At 37.4% G+C, this 19,239-nt stretch overlaps 1 protein-coding gene and 1 long non-coding RNA gene across 8 annotated transcripts in view; one reads left to right on the forward strand and one right to left on the reverse strand.

Annotated features, from left to right (window-relative positions):
• Positions 1-709: 709 nt before the first annotated feature.
• On the reverse strand, positions 710-8,857 carry RER1 (retention in endoplasmic reticulum sorting receptor 1). Of its 3 annotated transcripts, none has more exons than XM_074847825.1 (8): positions 8,566-8,857; positions 5,703-5,818; positions 5,328-5,413; positions 4,679-4,783; positions 3,443-3,542; positions 2,915-2,993; positions 2,673-2,808; positions 710-1,811 (listed from the first exon to the last, which is right to left on the reverse strand). In XM_074847825.1, the coding sequence occupies exons 3-8, from the start codon at positions 5,406-5,408 to the stop codon at positions 1,722-1,724; spliced, it is 591 nt and encodes a 196-aa protein (XP_074703926.1). In that variant the 5' UTR covers positions 5,409-5,413; positions 5,703-5,818; positions 8,566-8,857; the 3' UTR covers positions 710-1,721. The 3 variants fall into 3 exon arrangements, with proteins under 3 accessions (XP_074703926.1, XP_074703925.1, XP_074703924.1); XM_074847824.1 differs by having other exon boundaries at positions 5,739-5,818; positions 8,566-8,854; XM_074847823.1 differs by lacking the exon at positions 5,703-5,818 and having other exon boundaries at positions 8,566-8,849.
• Positions 8,858-9,053: 196 nt separating this feature from the next.
• Positions 9,054-19,239, forward strand: part of LOC141933516 (uncharacterized) — a 52,114-nt gene continuing 41,928 nt past the window's right edge. For 2 of the 5 annotated variants that reach the window (XR_012626102.1, XR_012626104.1), the window contains exons 1-3: positions 9,054-9,243; positions 10,834-11,091; positions 11,433-11,540. This is a non-coding gene — a long non-coding RNA (uncharacterized LOC141933516). Of the gene's footprint in view, positions 9,244-10,739; positions 11,092-11,432; positions 11,541-19,239 lie in introns of all 5 variants that reach the window. The other 3 variants (XR_012626103.1, XR_012626105.1, XR_012626106.1) reach the window with 3 other exon arrangements.

A 19,239-nucleotide genomic window follows, 5' to 3' on the forward strand; every position in this document is an offset into this window, starting at 1 on the left:
CACAACCCATATTTGAAAACCATTAATCCCGCAGAACATAGAGCACCTATGCCTACCTAAGAATGAGAAGGCACTAATCTCAAGCTGCCACTAAAGTTCGAAAGTAAGTGGAGGTAAAAATGTTTAATTTGCAATGGATGTTGTTAACACTCTGCTGTTTAGTAGGAGTCATCCCAGTCATTAATTTTAATGTTAACAAACATAAACATAATCTTTTTCTCCCCGATTTGCTCGTATTATTCAGAAACTCCAGCAAACCTGAAGACAGTTTCTCCAAGTCAGGTGACTCCTGTAAGGCCCTTTCTGGATACTGTGTTTTCATATTTTTAAATTCTGACATTACTAGTTTCCATGCTGCTAATAAAACAAACGCATACAAATAAAAAACAAGAGATCAATGTGAACTAAAATTATCTGCCATTTTCCCAGGATTACTGAAGGCTGAATTCCAGAGTTCCATAATGACTTCCTTTGACAAAAACAGATGAAATGGTGCCTACATACATTTTCCAGTTAGGTGTCTGTTGAAGTTGCCACTATTCTCCATTCACAGTCTTCACAGAGCTAATCTTTTCCTACTTTCTGCAAGTGAATGCTCCCTGAAGAGTTGAAAAAGGCATTGCATGAAGTTAAGTTGAGAGTAACCATTATTGAAAAGGAGCCATAAGTACTGTTAGATCAATATATGTATATAAAGATAGAGAACAAGTAAAGGGGGACACTGTCTTTTAATAAATTTTGGAATTAAAAAGTCACTTAATAAAACTGCAGTTGTATCACATGAAAAAGTTTACATGCAGGTCATTTATCTCTGATTTTTTTTTTTTTTTCCCCATAGAAAATGAAAAGCTGTGTTAAAACCCACACCGTTTGTCTGCTATGGCCAGCTTGGGTATATTCTGAAGGGGCTGCATGAAGTCATCTTAAATTAATCAAGAACCCCCTAAGTATGAAAGAAACTCCAACTATTAACAATTAAAATATATATTTTTATAATTCCAGGTCCTCAAAGGAAATTGTGATAGAGTTTGAATAAAGTTTTGAGTCATCGAGAAAGAGCCCCGTTTTAGCATCTGCTAGGAGATGCAATGCTGAAACTGGCATTGAAACCCAACACAAATGAGTAACTTCAGAAGCTATTATGAGTATTTTTTCCCTACGGCAAACCCCATAATCTAGTAGATTTCTTATTCCTATCTATATTTGTTTGGTTATAACTCAGTAATACCATGCATTTAGGAAACTGGCTTAAGTTCTGCATCTATAGGTCTACTGAATTCTTGTATGAAAATAGCACACGGCCATGAAGCAGAAAACAGCATCATGTGTGCCATCTTACATTTTTCCTCCACATGTGCACAGCACTTCAGGGTGATACTGAGCAGGAGAACTATGTAAAAATACCCAACTCTTAAGCCATTAATCTCTCCAGTGCAATGGATCTTGAAAGAAATACATTATCCCAAATCCATGGGATTATCCAAACTTTCACCAACTGCTTACAAAAGATAATACACTCAATGCAATTTGGTTAGAATGCCAGTTTCTTCAAGAAACTGATATTTCAGATAAAAATAGCAAGATCCTCTTAAAATGAAAATTCAACTGCTTTGTCACCACTCTGTTAATCATTTTTTATGAAGAAAAAAGGCATTGTTACAATGGCTCAAAATCGTTCCTTTAGTTAGAAGCAGAATTGGTCAACAGGTTGATTGCATCTTCTAGCTAGCAAAGGTCTTTCCCACATCTTCTTTCCCTTTGTATTTCCTCTTGCCATGTGTGAAGGGTATATATCTGTACTTTATCATGTGCTGTAAAGAGAAGAGAGCAATTTTTGAGGCAAGAAACTTACACAGGACTAAAAAATGTTTCATAACACACATTGCAAACCAAAAAGTCCTCTAGAAAAACAGTTCTTCAGTATTGTAAAGGTAATGAAATAGCTCATCATACACCAATTTACATCTAAATAGGGGTATGAGCCCAATCTTATAAATCTCAAATTTGTGTATACCCAACAACTTACACAGTACAGCAAAGATTACTGATTGGGGGATCACAGGAAACTGAAGAGAGCATAGAGCTACTAATTCTTTACTACCCTTTAATCTTTAATTTACAACTTTGAATAGCAGCACCTATCCAAATTCTGAATGGCTGGAAAAAAAATTGGTTCTCTTTTTAAAATGCCAACAAACTGTAAGAAATTTGTTAAAAATAGTCTGAATGAGTTGCTTATGTTGTTCTTCCCCTTCTCTCCATCTACTTTCTCGCACCAATCTGTCAGAACTTCCCTTTTTACCCATTAGAGATCCTACAAGACCTCTTCAATTAAAAATAGCCATAGTTAACTCAAGAAACGAAGCTGATATAAGACTCTTCTCGCATAAAAACCAGATACTGAATTCTAAGATCGAAACCTTTTGAAAGCAAGCATAAATTTTTGTAATGTAGCATATGAAGACTTCTTTTACCAAGTATTTTTGTTTCCCATTGTCAATATTTGCTCAAAGTTCAACTAATGTTCAAGTGTTAGTTGTTCAAATTCCTCTAGTGAAAGAAGCATATGCAACACATTTAATACCTCTGAAGTGCTCAACTGGATGGACAGTTTGCAACAATACTGTAAATTCTGACATCACAAATTCTACTATCTATTCTTGACAAGTTACCTTGATTTGCCTCTTCATAGTGATACAAAATAGCATAATGAAGTACATCACAAGGATTGGCCAAAAAACAGGAACGTTGAAAGCCTCGAAGAATGTACATGCCATAGCAACCAGGATTCCTTTAGTGGCAGAGTGCCTTAAAAATAATATTAACAATTAATCCTTCAACCCCAGCTACCACTAATTTGATGCATATATTTATATTTTTCAAAAACACAACGTGGGCAGATGGATCCACTCACCAGAATTTAAACTCTGGGAGTCTTCTAATGAAAGGCCGAAATTCTTCATTTTGCCTTGTAGGTAAGGAAGGACCATCATCTGAAAAACACAGAAAAAAAACTAAAACCACAAACCCTCTCACACTAATTTTCTGTACTATTCAGACTCCAGATTTTTTTTTTTTACTTTTTATCTTTAAAAAACAAAACAAAAATTTTCACTGAGTTGGCTGTTTTAATGTAAATTAACATTGGTTTCCCAAAACAAAACAGATAATAGAAATGAGTGCCAGGTCACTTAGGTTACTATGGGGAGAACTTAAGTCACACGAACTTCTTTCAAAACATAGAAAATTAATATAATATGGAATATGTTGAAGTCCTGAAAGAGGGACAAATTTTATAGTGACATCTGATGTCAACTAGTATAGATTTTTTGCATGTCTAAAAACACAACGTCATGCTAGAACTGCACATCTTTACTGTATCAGAAAGAGCTGGAAGCTTCACTAAATTCAAAACTATCGCAAAATGAACTATTCACCATACCTGAATCTTCCATTAAAGAGGGGTCTACCTTTGGCGACAGGAAAGCTATGAAGAGATTTAGATGGTAGATTCCCAAGGCATATGTCACAATGTACCAACCCTGAAGCAGGGAGGAAGAAAGAGCTAAGATTAAAGTCTTCCTGAAAACCATTTGCAGGTACTGATTTTTCAACAAGATTAAACAACCTGGTTTTTTGCTTCCCTGAGAAGTGCTTTTCTACATCCTCACAATAGCATGAAAACTTTTCTCGACTAGTTAAATATTAAAAATTCACACTGTATAAAATAAGCATTCTGACTTTATGAAAAGATGAAATCACCTTTATGAATGTATTTTTTATTTGCGCACTGACAGATAACATATGTAACCATTGTCATTTAAAGGTACCTAAATACTGACTAAACTTACTGCAATACAAATAAGCAAGAGAAAAAAAAGAAAACCTACTAGCCTTTTCAAACTATGTGTTTTCTAAGGTATACTACTATAAACCTAATGTATTAATCAAAAGAAGCCTTAGAACATGAAAGCAGGGCAAATCCCTCATGTACTGACAGATTTAATATGAAAGCTCTTCTCAGGCATCCACGCTCTATAGATGTAGACACTGTAAAAGCAGCATAAAAGTAGTAAACAGCATAAACCCATCACTTACTAATCACCTTTGCAGGCTCCAGTCTCTTAAATGTTCCTATTACTACCACCTGCACAGCCTTCACATTCAATCCCTAATCTTCAGCTTTTCAGAATAACAGTTCTCAAGTTGTTAACTGAATTTCAGACTGGCAGGAAATAGAGGCATCTGGTTAGTGGAGGAATGCTGCTGGCCTGCAGTGACAAACATGCTGAAAAGGCAGTTCTTTACTGTTTGCATGACAGAAGGTAACCACTGGCTCCTGAACATGTTGTTACACAGCTTTAGCATAAAAGTAAAAACTTAATTGTAACAGAGTTTTCAGAAGTTTACTATGTAATTTCATCAGAACTAATGGAGTATTTCCACTTTCTGTTGCCATCAGATGAATATCCTCAAGCATTCGCACATTCTCCATTCTGAAGAACTTTAACACCAACGTGCTCTTTCTTCAGAGCACCTAATTTACCTTCTACTGTGTGCTAAATGACACCATATGTAATTCCAAAGCAATACCATACTTCAAAAACACTCTCAAGACAAAAAAATAGAACAGTAATGATATCTAAAACTACTTTAGCAGTAAATTCAGTTTTCCTACCTGCAGTAAATAAACTCTAATCATGTAGATAAAACTCAGACCCAAAGTTACAATCCATCGCACTGCAGTATATGGAGTAGATTTGTCTAACCAGGACTGGTATATCTAGGAGGAAATATAAAGTGTACATCTGTAAAATACATGATGCACGATGAATAAAGTTTATTACGGGGTAGCACTAGAAATAGTAACCATTTGTGAAAAGTATTTTGGGAAGGAGAATAATGTGAAACATTTGTATTCTTTATTACAAATAAACTGAATTAAACATAAACATACTTAAAAGCCTTTGGAAAATTCTATGTTTTTACAAAGGCAAAAAAAAATTCTTAGTGCTTGGGACATCATAAAGCAATTTAAATTTTCAATATTTTATGCAAGTTTACTTCCTTTAAGATGAATATGACATGACATCTGAAGTCACTCCTCCATACATTGTTATTGTCACTGTACAATGTCACATATATACACACCTTAAATATTCCATTAATCTATGTATTATAGTATTTATCTATTTTTAAAAGGCTTCAAAGGAAATCTTTTGTACAGATTTTAGTATTTCAACAACTCATCCAAAAAGTAATGAGTTTAAGGAGCTGCACTGAGGCCTGCTTCTAATGGAGTCAGAAAAACCCTACAGAAAACCAACCTGTCCAAGTCTTGAGAAAAATCTATAGACCACAGAAGGCTTTCCATGCACAGACTCACCAATACTGTCCCCTTCTGACATGGTTGCTGTGGAAACAAAACAGGATACATAGATAACGTTTAAAACAAAAATCTAAGCTCTACAGTAGGGAAGCTTTACAGTACTTTATTTGAACCAGCATTTACATATGATACTCTTTTGGATTGCCCTGTTTGAAACCAATTATTCTTAATGAAGTATTCTTAAAGAGAGGACATTTATTCCAAAATAAATTAATTTCAAAAAGAAATTGTCAAGAAAGCAAAGAACAGGTTATTTTACAAAGGCAAGACAGGATCCAATCCATTTTAGGGAAGGGAAAAAAAAAGTCCATACAGAAATGCAGGAATGAGCCTCGTTAGACATCTTCACCTTGATAAGGCAGGAGCTGAGTTATAACATCTAAGCATTGAGATATGAACTGCAGCACCACCCTCCTGTCACCTCAGTTTCTAAAGGCAAAGAACAAAACCAAAATAAATATTTTTTTAAAAGCTGCTTAGGATTTTTAAATACTAACTAGATAGCAAAGAAGTTTAATTTCAGGACTCTGTACACCAGTGGTTACAGACAAAATTCTACCTAAGTACCTAAACCAACACACTGTCCACTGCTAGAATTATTCAATGAGTTTATCTCTCTCTTGAACGTGAAGAGCTCAGCAGTCACAAAAAAGTTTTATGCATTAGCAAAACTGTATAGTAAAAAGGCCAGGATTCTGAACTCAGGTAAAAACATTAACCAAAGGAATTATTTTTTAGGATATGCTCTGCTACCAAATTAAGATCCTTATTTTTCTTTTCAGTTAAGCTCAACTAAGTTTTACAGTTCACTTCAAGATATAAAACAAACAAAATAAAATGGATTCTAAACAGAAACATTTCTGCCACATCACCAAAAGGAATCCCTGACATCACTTCCTGGAGTCCTCATCTGTGGGTGGGACTACATAGCTGGGATAGTGGGAGTACTTTCAGCCCTGTATTAATATCTCAAGAGCCTCAGATGACAATAAAGACATACGAAACATGACTCAATCAGAAAAACGTAAATAATCTTAGATGCTGCAATACAGTGACTGTTGCAAAAAGTAATTTGAGACCAATGACAATCTGGGGAGGCAGACAACCTTAAAGTTGTATATTTTTTCTGTAAACATCTGGAAACTACATCATATGGCATAATTAGTAAGTAGAAAAAAAGGAGTTCTGTTACACTTCAAAAGATAAGGGGATTCATTATGGGGCTTCAGGAGCTGCAGTCCACTTTAATTCAAGCTATAGCTAGAAAAAAAAAATCAAATCGAAACTCATACGCTATAGATATAGACTTTTTCAACACAGGCAAAAGGAAGCAATTATTATTCTCCCCATTCACTGCACTGCAGAAAAAATAAGTTACTCAGCATTATCAGCTGAGCATAATACTGTGCTTTAGTTTGGGGTTTTTTTGAAATGTCCTGAAGTATAAAGCCGTAACAAAGGTATTAAATCTATTGATCAGATAGTAATTCTCTAAAGATCATGAACATAAGAATTCTCCTAATATCAAAATTAATTTTACAGATACCTCCATAGCAAATACAGGCTATAAATACACCTGATATTACAATCTTCTAAATGTTAACCTATGCAAATCAAATAAAGAATCATGTATGTAAGGCTACTGATGGCTTTATAACAGAATAGGCATTTTGCTTGGTGCAAAAAATGACACTGTATGTGATTTTTTTATTGTACGTACAGCTCTTCCATAGCGACCAAGAAACACAACCAGGCAACACTATCTTAGTGAAACCTCTCATCAGCTCAGTTTAAGTAGCATAGATTGAAGTGTATCGCATGACATAGTTTAGAAGTTAATATTTCTTATCACATTAAAACTTTACTGAAAGAACATCTGTAATTAGATGATTATTAAGAAAAGCAGTCTTTGGCATTTCTTTGAAGGTAGTTTACAGTTAAGAACACAAGTCAGAACTCACTAGTTTAAGGGAATAATTAAATCTAAATAGTAGCAATCCCCCTTTCATAATGTAACATAAGACTTTACTGTTCAGCACAATGAGTTATGATAAGCCTTCAGCCATTTCCATAAAGCCAATTATCAGAAAGATATACAAAGATTAATATAACAAACAATTGAATAGTTTGCTACTAGCTGAATATGGACTGCTACTAAAACTAGACCATATCAAAATGGTTTTCTCTGCTGAAAAATACAAAGTAGGAAAATGCATGACTTTCAACAATTATGCTTTTAACCACAACTGTTGTGGTAACATCATTACAAATGCCACTGCATTGTTGAGTTCTTAAAAAGGACAGGACCTGGGGCAGTAAAGACATTTACCTTATGACTCACATCATCACATACAGAGAAGTACAGAATTTTCAAACAATACTCTGATTGTGATATAGATTTTTCTTAAGTTTGAAATACAAATGAAGCATATAACTACTAAAAACATATTACTGCTCATACAAGTTTCCTTATCTCATAGAGGAAATGTCTGAAGAGCAACACTAATGCGATTCATTAATAACAGGGTGAATGGACAACCGCAGGAAAATGACCCATTGGTTGTGCAAACCGGTTTTCAATCCTAAAAAAGTCACTGCTTCACTTGACCCGGTCTGTCAGAAACTCACAACTGCCTGAACAGCAGCACCCGCTCTCCTTGCATTTACCCAGAAACGTGGGCTTCGCGTACCCTGAGCGCTACCTAAGACGAAACGCTGTGGGACAACAGCAATACAAGACACTGTGGAAAAACGCAAAGCTTTTAGCACTGTTCTGGCACAGAAACCAGAACGAGAGGCCCTCGAGACCGGCGCGTGGCCCGCTAAGGCGAGGAGGGCCCGGGACCAGCACCACGGCGGACAGCGGCTTAGCGAGAGGGAAACCAAGCCCTCCGGCAGGCCCGGGTAGGCCGGCCCAGCCCGCCCAGTAGCAGCCCTACAGCCGGCAGGCAGCGACCGGCAGCGCGGCCCGCAGGAGCGCCCAGGCCGAGCCCGGGGAAGCCCCCGCGTTCCCGGAGGAGCCCCTCGCTCAAGGCGCCCTCTCGCCCGGGGGCTGTCACCGCCTCCGCCCGCCGCAGTGCCCCCAAGCCCGCCAGCCCAGAGGCACAAGGTTTCCCCGCTCTCCCCGCGGCCCCGGCCGGGCCCCCAGGCGCCGACACAGGGCAGCAGCTACTCACAGACGCCCAAGCCGGGTTCTTCCTTCCGCTCCCCCTCCCCCCTACTTCCACAAACCAATATGGCGCCACTGGCGGAGAATCCACTTCCGCTACCGGGACAAAATGGGCGGGATAAGGTGTCGGTACTGCCCTGCCATTGGCCCTGAGGGCGGAAGTAGGCGTTGCCGCAGCGCCGAGCAATGAGGCGGGAAGTGGTGCGCGTGAGGCCGGGGAGGGCGGAGCGGCCGTTGCCGTGGCGGTCCCGGCTGCAGGCTGTGGCGGTAACGCCGCGCTACCAGCAGACGACGCGTGTCCTCAAATCCGCGCTGCGGGCGGGACGCAGCCAGCGAGGACCGGGGACGCCCAGCGCGGCCGCTCTGCTGCCCTCAGGGAGCGCCCCGCCCCTCTTCCCGCGCAGCCAATGAGCGCGAGGAGGCTCTGGGGTGGGCGGTGCCTGCGCCTGCGCGCGCGCGGCGGCTGAGGGGGAGCGCGGGAGGGGCCGGGCCCAGGCTCTGCCATCTTCTCATTTTCCCGCCTCTCCTCGAGCGGTGCGTGTGGGAACGAGCCTTCTCCGGGCAGACCCCGCCGCGGGGCCGCCTCAGCCTGGAGGGGCGAGGAGGAGTCTCCTACGGCCGCCAAGTCCGGTCTCTTGTTAAGACGAGGAGACGCTTAAGCCCGCGCTTCTGGGTGTAGGCTAACGTAAATACAAACGCTTTTCCTCTTATGGGTTGGCTTTATTTTCTACACTTTTGGTTTATGCAAAGGTCGCGTAGTCGCTAACGTTTTAGCTTCTGGCTGTTTGTGTGTAGCCTGTAGCGCTTATAATGACCTTTAAATATTTAAGAGCCTGGGTTCCGCTTACAATGTAAGGTGAATATAAATAGTAAGCAAAGCAATATATTTATCTTCACCTGAATGTTGTTTATACTGAAGTTATAAAATAGGTATTCCAGAGTAAAATGAGCACTTTTTACTTTTGACTTACTCAATGTTCAGTCTAGTCTTTCTGGGTTGCTTAAATAATTTCAGTTGTCTTTATTTAAACACGACAGGCAGGGGTGTGTGTGGAGGCCTCAGGTGGGTCTTGTCAGAGAAATTAGGGCCTGTTGGGTGCACTCAGGGTTCTGACCTGAGGAGCATAAATTAATTGAGCTTGCAACAATCCTTTTCACTTTTTTTTTTTTTTTTTTTTTTGCAAAATAGAGTGGTTTGTAGTCTTTAAACCTTTTGCATGCTATAAGACAGAGCAAGAAGTTAAACACATTCCCCCCCTTTTTACAAAATACAGTAAATTATCATTCCCTGTAAGACTAGCATAGCTGTAGAGCTTACAAACTGCTGTGGGAGTCAGATCCTTGGCTTCAAGAATTTTAATAACTGTGATTCCATTCTGTTCTATTAGAGCCAAGAGGGAAAAATTTCATTTAACAGATTTAAGATTTCTGCCTTGTAAATACTTTGTAAATCCTTTCAGTTGGAGTCAATGTTTGGATGCTAAAATAGTAAATCTGAAGTCTAAAGCATGTGAAGGTGCTGACAATGCATAGATACGAATTTAATCATATAAAGGAGAAAAATGTGAGACTTTCAACTTTTGACTGCAGTTGAAAACAGAGGTGGACATTTGGCTTAAAAGGGGTTAGAAGTATTGTTTTATTTTCTAGGTTAGGATAAGCTGTTCTTTAAAGATGGAAGTTACTCTGAGGGCAAGTTTGTCTATGGAGAAATTATAGGGAATGGATTTCAATATTGGGCATTGACAGGTGAGCCTATAAATATTACACACCTTTAAAAAAAAAAAAAATCCCTATCCCCTTAAATTCTGAAACATGAATATAGCAGCTAAACTGATTTAGCCCAACTTGTCAGACTTCCATGATGTTTATTGGAGAGTATGGTTTTCATGTTTCCTTGTTGGCCTCCCAGTTTAGGCTGGGTTAACTTTTAGTCATCTCAGAAAGCTAATCAAATGTGTTTAATGGTAGAAAGCAGAAACACGTATCATCAATTTTTGATAATGTCTCAGTCCTTCAAAGATGCACACACATGCAGACTTGTGTTTATATGAAGTGTTCCACAAGATCAGGCCAAAGATGTTAAAGGACTTAAAGAATTTGAATAAACTATCCATTATGGAGGTGTATCTTGTGCATGATTTACCAAGGGAACATTTCAGTGAATTCACTCTCCCATAGTATCCTGAGCAGAAGAAAGTTCTTTGATTGAAGAACTGTCCCAGTGAGTTGCTCCAGAAAATAATTTCTCCTGTTTCTGTTTATTCCTGTACAGGTGAGTCGGTGATTTCTCCACCTGCCTAAGTCCAATAGTCAATAAGGCTGACAGAAAATAAAGGGTGACCACAAGAAATACAGTGTATTATATAAATAGATCAGGTAAATACTTGACAGAAAAGTAGTTATCTGTTGTTCTAAGACCACACATACATCAGGAAATTCACAGTACAGTACTCCTCGTGCTAAGCAGCTGATGTTTCAGGCTTTGACACAGAAGATTTGAATGAGTACATGCCATCAAAAAGCTGTTAAGGTGACTATGAAATTCAAGTACTTTTATACATTCCTTAACCATAAAAGAACACACTATGAATCTTTTCTTTTTAACATATCACTGTCAGTTTTAAAGACCAGAAGGATTATTAGTTTTGAAATAAAGCCTGAATGAGCACATTTATAGTCTTTATTAGACAGCATTAATAAAAAAAGTGGTTATTAATTGTAAACTTCTAGGCTTTTAGAATGTATTCTATTTGTGCTCTGTAAGTAAAATATCACTTACTGGTGAACCTTAAATACATTAAAAAAATTAAACCATGTTTGACAGATTGTTGTTTCTTTCTGTATTTAACTTCTTCATCTATTTGGTTCAAGGGAACACGTTTTCCAGTCAGTTTGTGTTTGGGAAGCTCCATGGATACAAAGTCTTGCAATATAAAGATGGTGGGAAATATGAAGGAGAGTTCTACGGAATGAGAGAAGGTAAGATAGACACTTTGAGTAAGCTTTATTTAAAATTTACTCTGTCAAGACTGAATAGACCTGTTTATGCTGCATAAATACAATTATTTAATTTGATTTTTCAAAGATGGCGTTTGTCTACTGAAAGCCAGGAAACTAAGCTCTTATTCTCGCCTTATGTTGAGTTAATCTGTGAAAATTAGTTTTTGTTTCAAAAATAAGAGCTATAAAATGCTGAGTAATGGTTGAGTAAGTATTTTGGAAAAGTAATGTTTAGTAAAATTTAGATATGGAAAAAAAGCTGTTATGGCTATAATCTACAAGGGAAGAGGCTGTAAGATGTTAAGATTCAGAAAACAACTGGCACTGTCACAGTTATACAAATAGTTTAGTAACAAAGCATGGGAAATGGAACTGTTGCCTTAAATGAATTGCCTCTATACAATTGATTAGGTTTCAAAAAGAATGAGTTGTTAATTAGGAAAAGTTTCATGTCCAGCTCTCTTACTTCTAGTCACTTTTTCATATTTAGGAATTATATACATTTTAAAATATGCTTAAATGAAAAAGGTTACAGGTGAATTCTGGGACTCGTTCTTGGGCCAAATTCAGAGATGGTATGGCTTGGTTGACTGTAACACTTACATCATATGAGAATTTGGTACTTTAACAGCCTCTGTGCTAACTGATTGGATGCAGCCTTTGGAAGAGTTGGAATGAATTTGGGGGCTCATGAAAGTTGAAGTAATACTGTTCTGGTTTTTACTCAGTTTCAGTCTAGTAGGACTAAAACAGTTGGGATCTGGCATGTCTTTAAGACAGAGTTTAGGTAGTTTCTCAGGTTTGCAAATAATTTCTTAATTGACTCAAATGTAACCAATTTAGACTCCCTGCCAAGCTCCATGTTAAGGTATTTGCACTGAAGTCAAGTTACTGAGTAGTGCCAGTGCTTGCAGTACCACTGAATAGTAAGATCTTTGGAGTAGCAATTCCCTTGTCTATGCAGTAGCTATTCCATGTAACCTTACTACATGTCAAGCCAACTGACAGATTTTCCTATGGACACAAAATCACAACCAAAATTCTACTGAATACTGTTTATGTAGTTAAAACAGAGCGTTAAGCGCTTAGATATTTTGCAGTTCAGTCTGCTATTGGTATATACATAAGGAGGTATCTTGGCTTTCCAGTTAAGGGTTTGGTTTTTTGGTTTTGTTGTTTGGTGTTTTTTTCAGCTGTCAGCACCCCTAGGTTTCTTCTAAATATACATTAGAAATTTCTAGTTAAATCTGTTAATCTGAACTTAATTACCGAATACAGTTTAAAAATCTTTATGTATTATTCCATGGACATACGAAAATTGGGAATTAAGATCAGTAGGACAATAAATAAATACTTGCTAGATAAAGAAACAGATGACATAAAAATATGTACAAGTGCTGTGCATTTGTTTCACTATAACCTAAACACTGTTAAACAAAAATGGTGTTGTAATAGCTTCTCAAGACATTGAAGACAGGTTATTTTATATATATATATATATATGTGTGCGCATGTGTGTACACACAGTTTTGTACCACTGGGTGTCTCTCTAGCATCGGTTTTGAGACTGAATTAGTAAATTCTGCAGGCTTACACTTGTTCAGTAACTGGTCTGTGTGTAGGGTTGTAAGCATTTAGTACTGTATATAAGTTTACAATGGATATGTGCTCAAATGTGACAAGATACTTCGGCCAAAAAAAAAAAATCCTGACAGTATCTGTCAATTGTTTTCTGCATAAAATGCAAATACTAAATCAAACCTAAGAGACAACTGTTTAATGCAAGTCTTCATTCAGCATATACTGCTTTCAAATTACAAAACTTAACATAAAACAATAAAAGCATATAAATGGTTTTTTTTCCGGCAAAATAATAGGTTAAGGTTATTTTTTAACCTGTTACCATAGAATTATAAAAGAGCTAACAAGCTTTCTGGAAAGGGTCTAAGACATACCTGTGACCTACACCTTAGAGGTGAATGATTTAGCCACTTGTTTCTGCAATTTTAGTCTCTTTCAGCATGCTGCTTGTAGAGCTGTTCCCCTGAGTGGTGGTACTATAAATATTATTCTCCTTTCTGCCCCAAGCACTGTCTCACATCTTAAGTCAATTCTCTGACAGAGTTTATAGTATGCCTGGTCAGTTCTTTCCCTTCAGATTAGAAAGCTGACAATAATATACTTTGCGAAGAGTAATCATGAACTTAATGGATATAAAATTTTCAGTGCTGCTTGTTTCTTGAGCAGCCGGTTTTGACACAGTACGAGTAACTGGCAGAACCTAGCACCTACTTTAATGATCTGTTGCTGTCAATGAAAAATTGACAAAAACTATGTGATTGTTTAACCATTGAGTTTGTGTACACAGTATTTATTAAGTTTATACCAGTATGTCAGTGCTAGATTTTTAGAGCAGTCTTTTGCAAGTGATAAATTTTTAGCAAGTGGATGCTGTCAATTAGTAGCATATTGTAGTCTGCAAACCTTCAGAGATTCAGGTTGATTAAATGTCCAGTAAAAAAGCAATAATTATATCAACAGTTGAGTCCAATAATAACAAGCAACTCCGATTTACCTATTGCTTAACCATAAAACTGATTTCATGTTGGCCTAGAATGTTGTTGAGAGATGCAAGCTAGAAACTATAACTGAACACTGGGGAACATGTAATGAAACAAAGCCCCTGAAAAGCTGCTGATTAAAAATGAAAAAAGCAAAGCAAAACAAAAAAAAAAAAATCCAGTGACCTGTGGCGGTCTGTCTGGTTTTCTTTCATGCATTTTCATGCATGCATTTGAGAATGAAAGAAAACAATGACATGTAAATGAAGTTTGCAGAGGTTAATGAAGTAAAACACTCATTTTCTTCATGAAAGTGTTTCCTTTCTGTGATTTCTCATTTCTGGCTGCTGCGTAAGTCCCAGTAAGCAGATGCTGTGTTCCATTCTGTCCCTGTTGCTGCTTCTTTGTGTGTTTTGGCTGTGTGTAGTTTGTCGCCTTTCCCAGAGGAAGGCCTGCTGCTTGGTACACCTGTTAGCCACACTGAGCAGGTGGCAAGCCTTATGGGCTTCTTCACCTGCAGGCTCGTGTTCCCCATCCCCCCTCGAATCCATTGGAGTTACCTGTTTGGAAGAGTCATCATTTTACTTCTGAGGCAAATTATTTAAATTACTGGAATTTCAGTTGCTTGGAATTATACTGCACACTAGTGGATAATATGAAATTTGAAGATTCAGTAAATCTGTCCAAATCTTGATTATGATTATAATTACAATATAATGACATATGATATAAAAATATAAAGAAAGCTATTGCTGATATAAAGGCCATGAGTGAGTCTCCCCACTAGTAAATGTTGAGCTCTGTTATTTTGATTGCTTGACCTATTATTTTGATTGCTAGGACCACTGCCTACTGCATCACTCATAGCTCTAGTACTTTTTAGAAGTTAGTGTCCCAGTAGTGACCGGGAAGTGTGCTGAACATGTTTCTGAATGCATAATCTGTGTATTTCACTGCCTTTTGAATGTTTTTTAGTGATCTTTAGCTGATACATAGTTCTGATGCTTGACAGTAAGATGTGACAAGGAGAGAGTGGGAAGATGTGATTAGCAGTCTTAGTGTAAGACTAAAGACCAGTAAGGGGGGGGGGGGGCAGGGGGAGGTAAAACAAAACCAAAACCCCACCAACCTACTGCTTCTGTAGTTTATCTAGATTTTGCCATAATATACAGCGTCTTACACTGAGGATTTGTTGAAAATCTTGTGTCATGGTGGTCTGTCTCTCTAAAGAGAAACATTGTTGAATGCTTTCCTGACTCAGCCTAACAGAGAAATCATCAGGGCTTTGCTTCTTACCTTCACTTTAGAAGGCAGGTAATGAAAGGCCTTCAGAGAAGGATAAAGTAAGGTTTTGATAAAAATTATCAGACCAGAAATAAACCCATGAAAAAACTAATCGGGGAGGAAACTTGTGTTTAAAATGGGTGCTAAAGTGCCTGCAGAATTGAGGGTTTGGACTTATTCTGAAGTGCATGCTGATTTGAGAATAAGGTAGTCTGTCAGATCACACATTCCTGTATAAAAAATGCCAGCAAAACATTATTCTCTAATATGTCTTGATTTAAAATTATATTAATACTTTATTTCCTTATTCAAGGATCAGAAATATTGAAAAGTTGTTATTGCCCTTTATATATAAAGCCAGTGTATTTGCTTTTATTAAAACCATTTCAGTGTCAATAACTTTCTGAAATGTTGTATAGAAACTCTTTGAAGTCTGAGGAGGAAATAAAACTTTGTGTGTCTTTTGACATAAACTGATTTACATTTGAGACTATGGTTCTTGGAATAGGCATAGATTCTCCCAAGTTCTAAAACCAGGCCAGGTAGCATGAACTATCTGAACGTATTCAGCCAGATGAGTGGTCAGGATATACTGGAGTAACTCTGTGTATTTAAATATAGATGTGTTTGTCTAAATTAATGTCAGCTGAGGCTGTATGCTATAATACCAAAGATTTTTATAAAGGAAGGCATGGTTCAGTCATTACTCAAATCTGATAAGTAATTTTAACATAATATTTAAGATCAGGCCCATGCAAATAAGTTTGATGAATAGTTGAAGCCAAATAATGAAAATGATGGATAAAAGCCCAAATTAGAGCATGTGGAAATCATATACTGTTAGAGGCAGGCGAGTTGAGTGTAGAAGCAGGCAAGTGTGAATTTGAAATAAACAGAATTAATTGCAATAAGAAGTGTAATAGCCACTAATTGAAAAATGGAAACCTCATTGATTAACTGGAAATTGCTTCCTAAAATAAAAAAACCTGTAAGTACTTATGACCTGTTTACAACATCATTTTCAATATTCATAAACAGATGTCTTTGAACACTTTGCCCTGCCACACAATGCTGGGAGTAGCTAACATTAAAAATGTTGTTTATTCAAAATTGATAAAATTTATATCCATCAAAGCTAGTGTTTGAAAATCGTGCTTAATAAGAGACTACCCTGAGTAAAGCTATATGTGAATTTCTGTAGTTAATTTACTACTGTTTAGTTGTTTTCTTAGAACTAGTTGTTTCAGAGTTGTCACCCATGATGAATAAATACCTAACATCTCAGTTTTTTTAAACACAAAATGAGTCATGTTAACCTATTTCAGTAGGCTGTTGCAGAAACGAATTAATATGGTAATGTGACCTTGTGAAATTGTTACTGTTCGTGTACTAAATGTTCTTGTTTATTACCTGTAGCATTTAATTTGTGGTTTAAATAAATTCTATATAAACACATTTACTTTAGAGTTTAGAAACAATCCACAATTACGCTGTGCAGTTAGCAGAATGAATTCCTTATTGCTGGTTCTTAGGATACGAGGATTTCTGTGGTTGATATCTAGGTAGTGATAAACAACTTTGCCTTCATCAGTTGCTGTTCTTCATGAACTTCTTTATGTTTGTTTTGGTCTCTTAGTAGGTTGCAGTGTCTTTGTCTACTGCATTGTATGTCTGAATCACAGAAAATACAGGACCTTACTAAAACTCAAGGATTTTGTTTTGTTTAAACCAGAATTTCCTGTTCTAGTTTAAAACCAAAACCGAACACAAACAAAAAAACCCACAGCATAATACAGGCCATCACTGGAAGCTTGTAGCTTTTGCTTTTTCTCCATTTCCTGCTCCCCTTTGTTTGTGTACTAACTGGTAGCTCTTTTTCTGGAGGCCCCTATGTCACTCTGGTTGTTCACGCCTTTGTTTCTCTGCATAAATGTGTGATGTATAGATAGTGCTTATGTGGACGTCAGCATTTCCAAACCTTGCATGTGTTGCATTGCTAAGCAACTTTTAGCAACACTTATCTCTCGTCCTTATGCCATCTGGAAAAGAGGATTAGACAAGGAAATGTGCCAGAAAGAGACAAAGGCACATCTAAGAAAGAGGTGGCTTAATTACTTAAGAGAATGAGTGACATTAATAGTAGGCAATCATCAGAATTGATTGAAAGCAAGCACAATGCCTTTACAGGTAGTGATAAGGCACCACCGAGAAAGGTTGCATATTTTATACCCCCTGTCCTTTTTCCTTCCCTGGAGGAAGCAATACACAGCAGAATCCTATTGCATGTTTACATACAGCGATGCAAGATGAAGGCCCCTGTGATTTCAGTACAGAATTTAGATACAATTCCAGTTACAGTGGGTTTTTTCTAAACCACCTTACAGTTATGTGCACTCAGGAGTACAACTAGCTGACTGCTGTTGTAAAGGTCTCTTCCAGTAGGCAGAGGAGGTTGTGAAAGTGCCAATGGAGCTTGAAGCTTGTGTCCATTAGTTACCAACAGTACTGCTCTCCTTGGGATAGCTGCTCAGGATAGCATCGTGTGCTTTAAAGTGATGGAAGGAGTAGACCAAAGCAAGTAGTATCTGAAGCATATTTCCAAAGAGCTGCTTTGTCTTTGCTTTTGTCTTCTAGCTTACTTCTGTAATTGCTAAAGGTGTAAACAAAGTGCTAGAACTTTAGCTGCTAAATCCATCTGGAGTTTCAGCTGGGTTCACAGACATTTTAGAATTATAGTAGCACTTTATTTGATAACTACTGTTATCACATGAAAAGCCAGATATCCAACTTGATAGAAGAATGATCACTTTAGATTTTAAATATTCTCTAGTTCCTTGTCTAGTTCCTCTAGTCCTCTAACATTGAAAGAATGTTGTCTGATGGCTAAACAGGATTTAGTACCACATAAAACAAGTGAGATTTGTTACTAAGTTGTTTTACTTCCTGTACCTGGACTTTTGGCTGTACTTTGACCATTGTCTGATTATTTCTTTAGCAGTTTCGACTTTAAACTCTTTCAATAATACTGGACAATTCAGACTGATTTTCAGTGCTAGCTCTATGCTTCAAGATGGTTTTTACATGTATCTTGGAATAAAAGTGCATACTACAATATACAATACTACACTTTCTTCTCGCATCTGAAACTAACACCAGTATTCCTGATTGTGACCTTCCTTGGCCTGTCAGCAAATACCTGCACAAGGTCTGACAAATTTTCCTATCCTCCCTTAGTATAGGACCGCAAAGAGGAATCGGTTGACTCTGCTATCAGTTAATGTTAGTAAAATTGTGGCTGTGAACTAATCATCTCAGGATTATACCGTAGTCAGTAGGAAAGGGTACACTAGAAAAACTGCACATTCATCATGACGTAATACTAAACTGCACAATTACGTGTGCAAGTTTAACGTTGCTAGAAACTTTAATTGGCTCATACCTAAGCTTCTGTGGTATTTGGCTTTGCAGCCTGAAGAATCTTTAAACTTTCATGTAAAGGGTATAACTTGGGTGAACTGCAGTCCAGATTTAAATAACCGAAGCTTTTTGGAATTGAATTTGGTACACTTTTTCACTTTTCACAATCTTTAAAAAGTAAAATAATGTGTTATTCTGTATGTGACAAAGCAGTTATTCATTCTTGCCATGTAATTTAATGCGATGTAATATATGAACTGAAGGACCTCACATAATAGTATCCCACAGTAACAAACCTTGGGCAAGAAATGTTTGATTCTCCCCCTTTCCCCTTTAGAGGAGTGCCACATAATCCTTGGTTGTTGTGTGGTCTCCTATTCAACTTTTCACACAAATGTTGGAAGGGTATTTATAAA

Source organism: Strix aluco, chromosome 22, assembly GCF_031877795.1.
Source record: "Strix aluco isolate bStrAlu1 chromosome 22, bStrAlu1.hap1, whole genome shotgun sequence".
Taxonomy (NCBI): Eukaryota; Metazoa; Chordata; class Aves; order Strigiformes; family Strigidae; genus Strix; species Strix aluco.

What these genes read in the sequence shown, in the direction of transcription:
- RER1 (XM_074847825.1), bottom strand. Translation starts at nt 5,408, where the DNA reads ATGTCAGAAGGGGACAGTATTGGTGAGTCTGTGCATGGAAAGCCTTCT. An exon ending in CTCCCAGAGTTTAAATTCTG is followed by an intron (nt 2,809 to 2,914) that starts GTGAGTGGATCC and finishes ATTATTTTTAAG; the next exon opens with GCACTCTGCCACTAAAGGAA. An exon ending in CTATGAAGAGGCAAATCAAG is followed by an intron (nt 1,812 to 2,672) that starts GTAACTTGTCAA and finishes TTCTCTTTACAG; the next exon opens with CACATGATAAAGTACAGATA.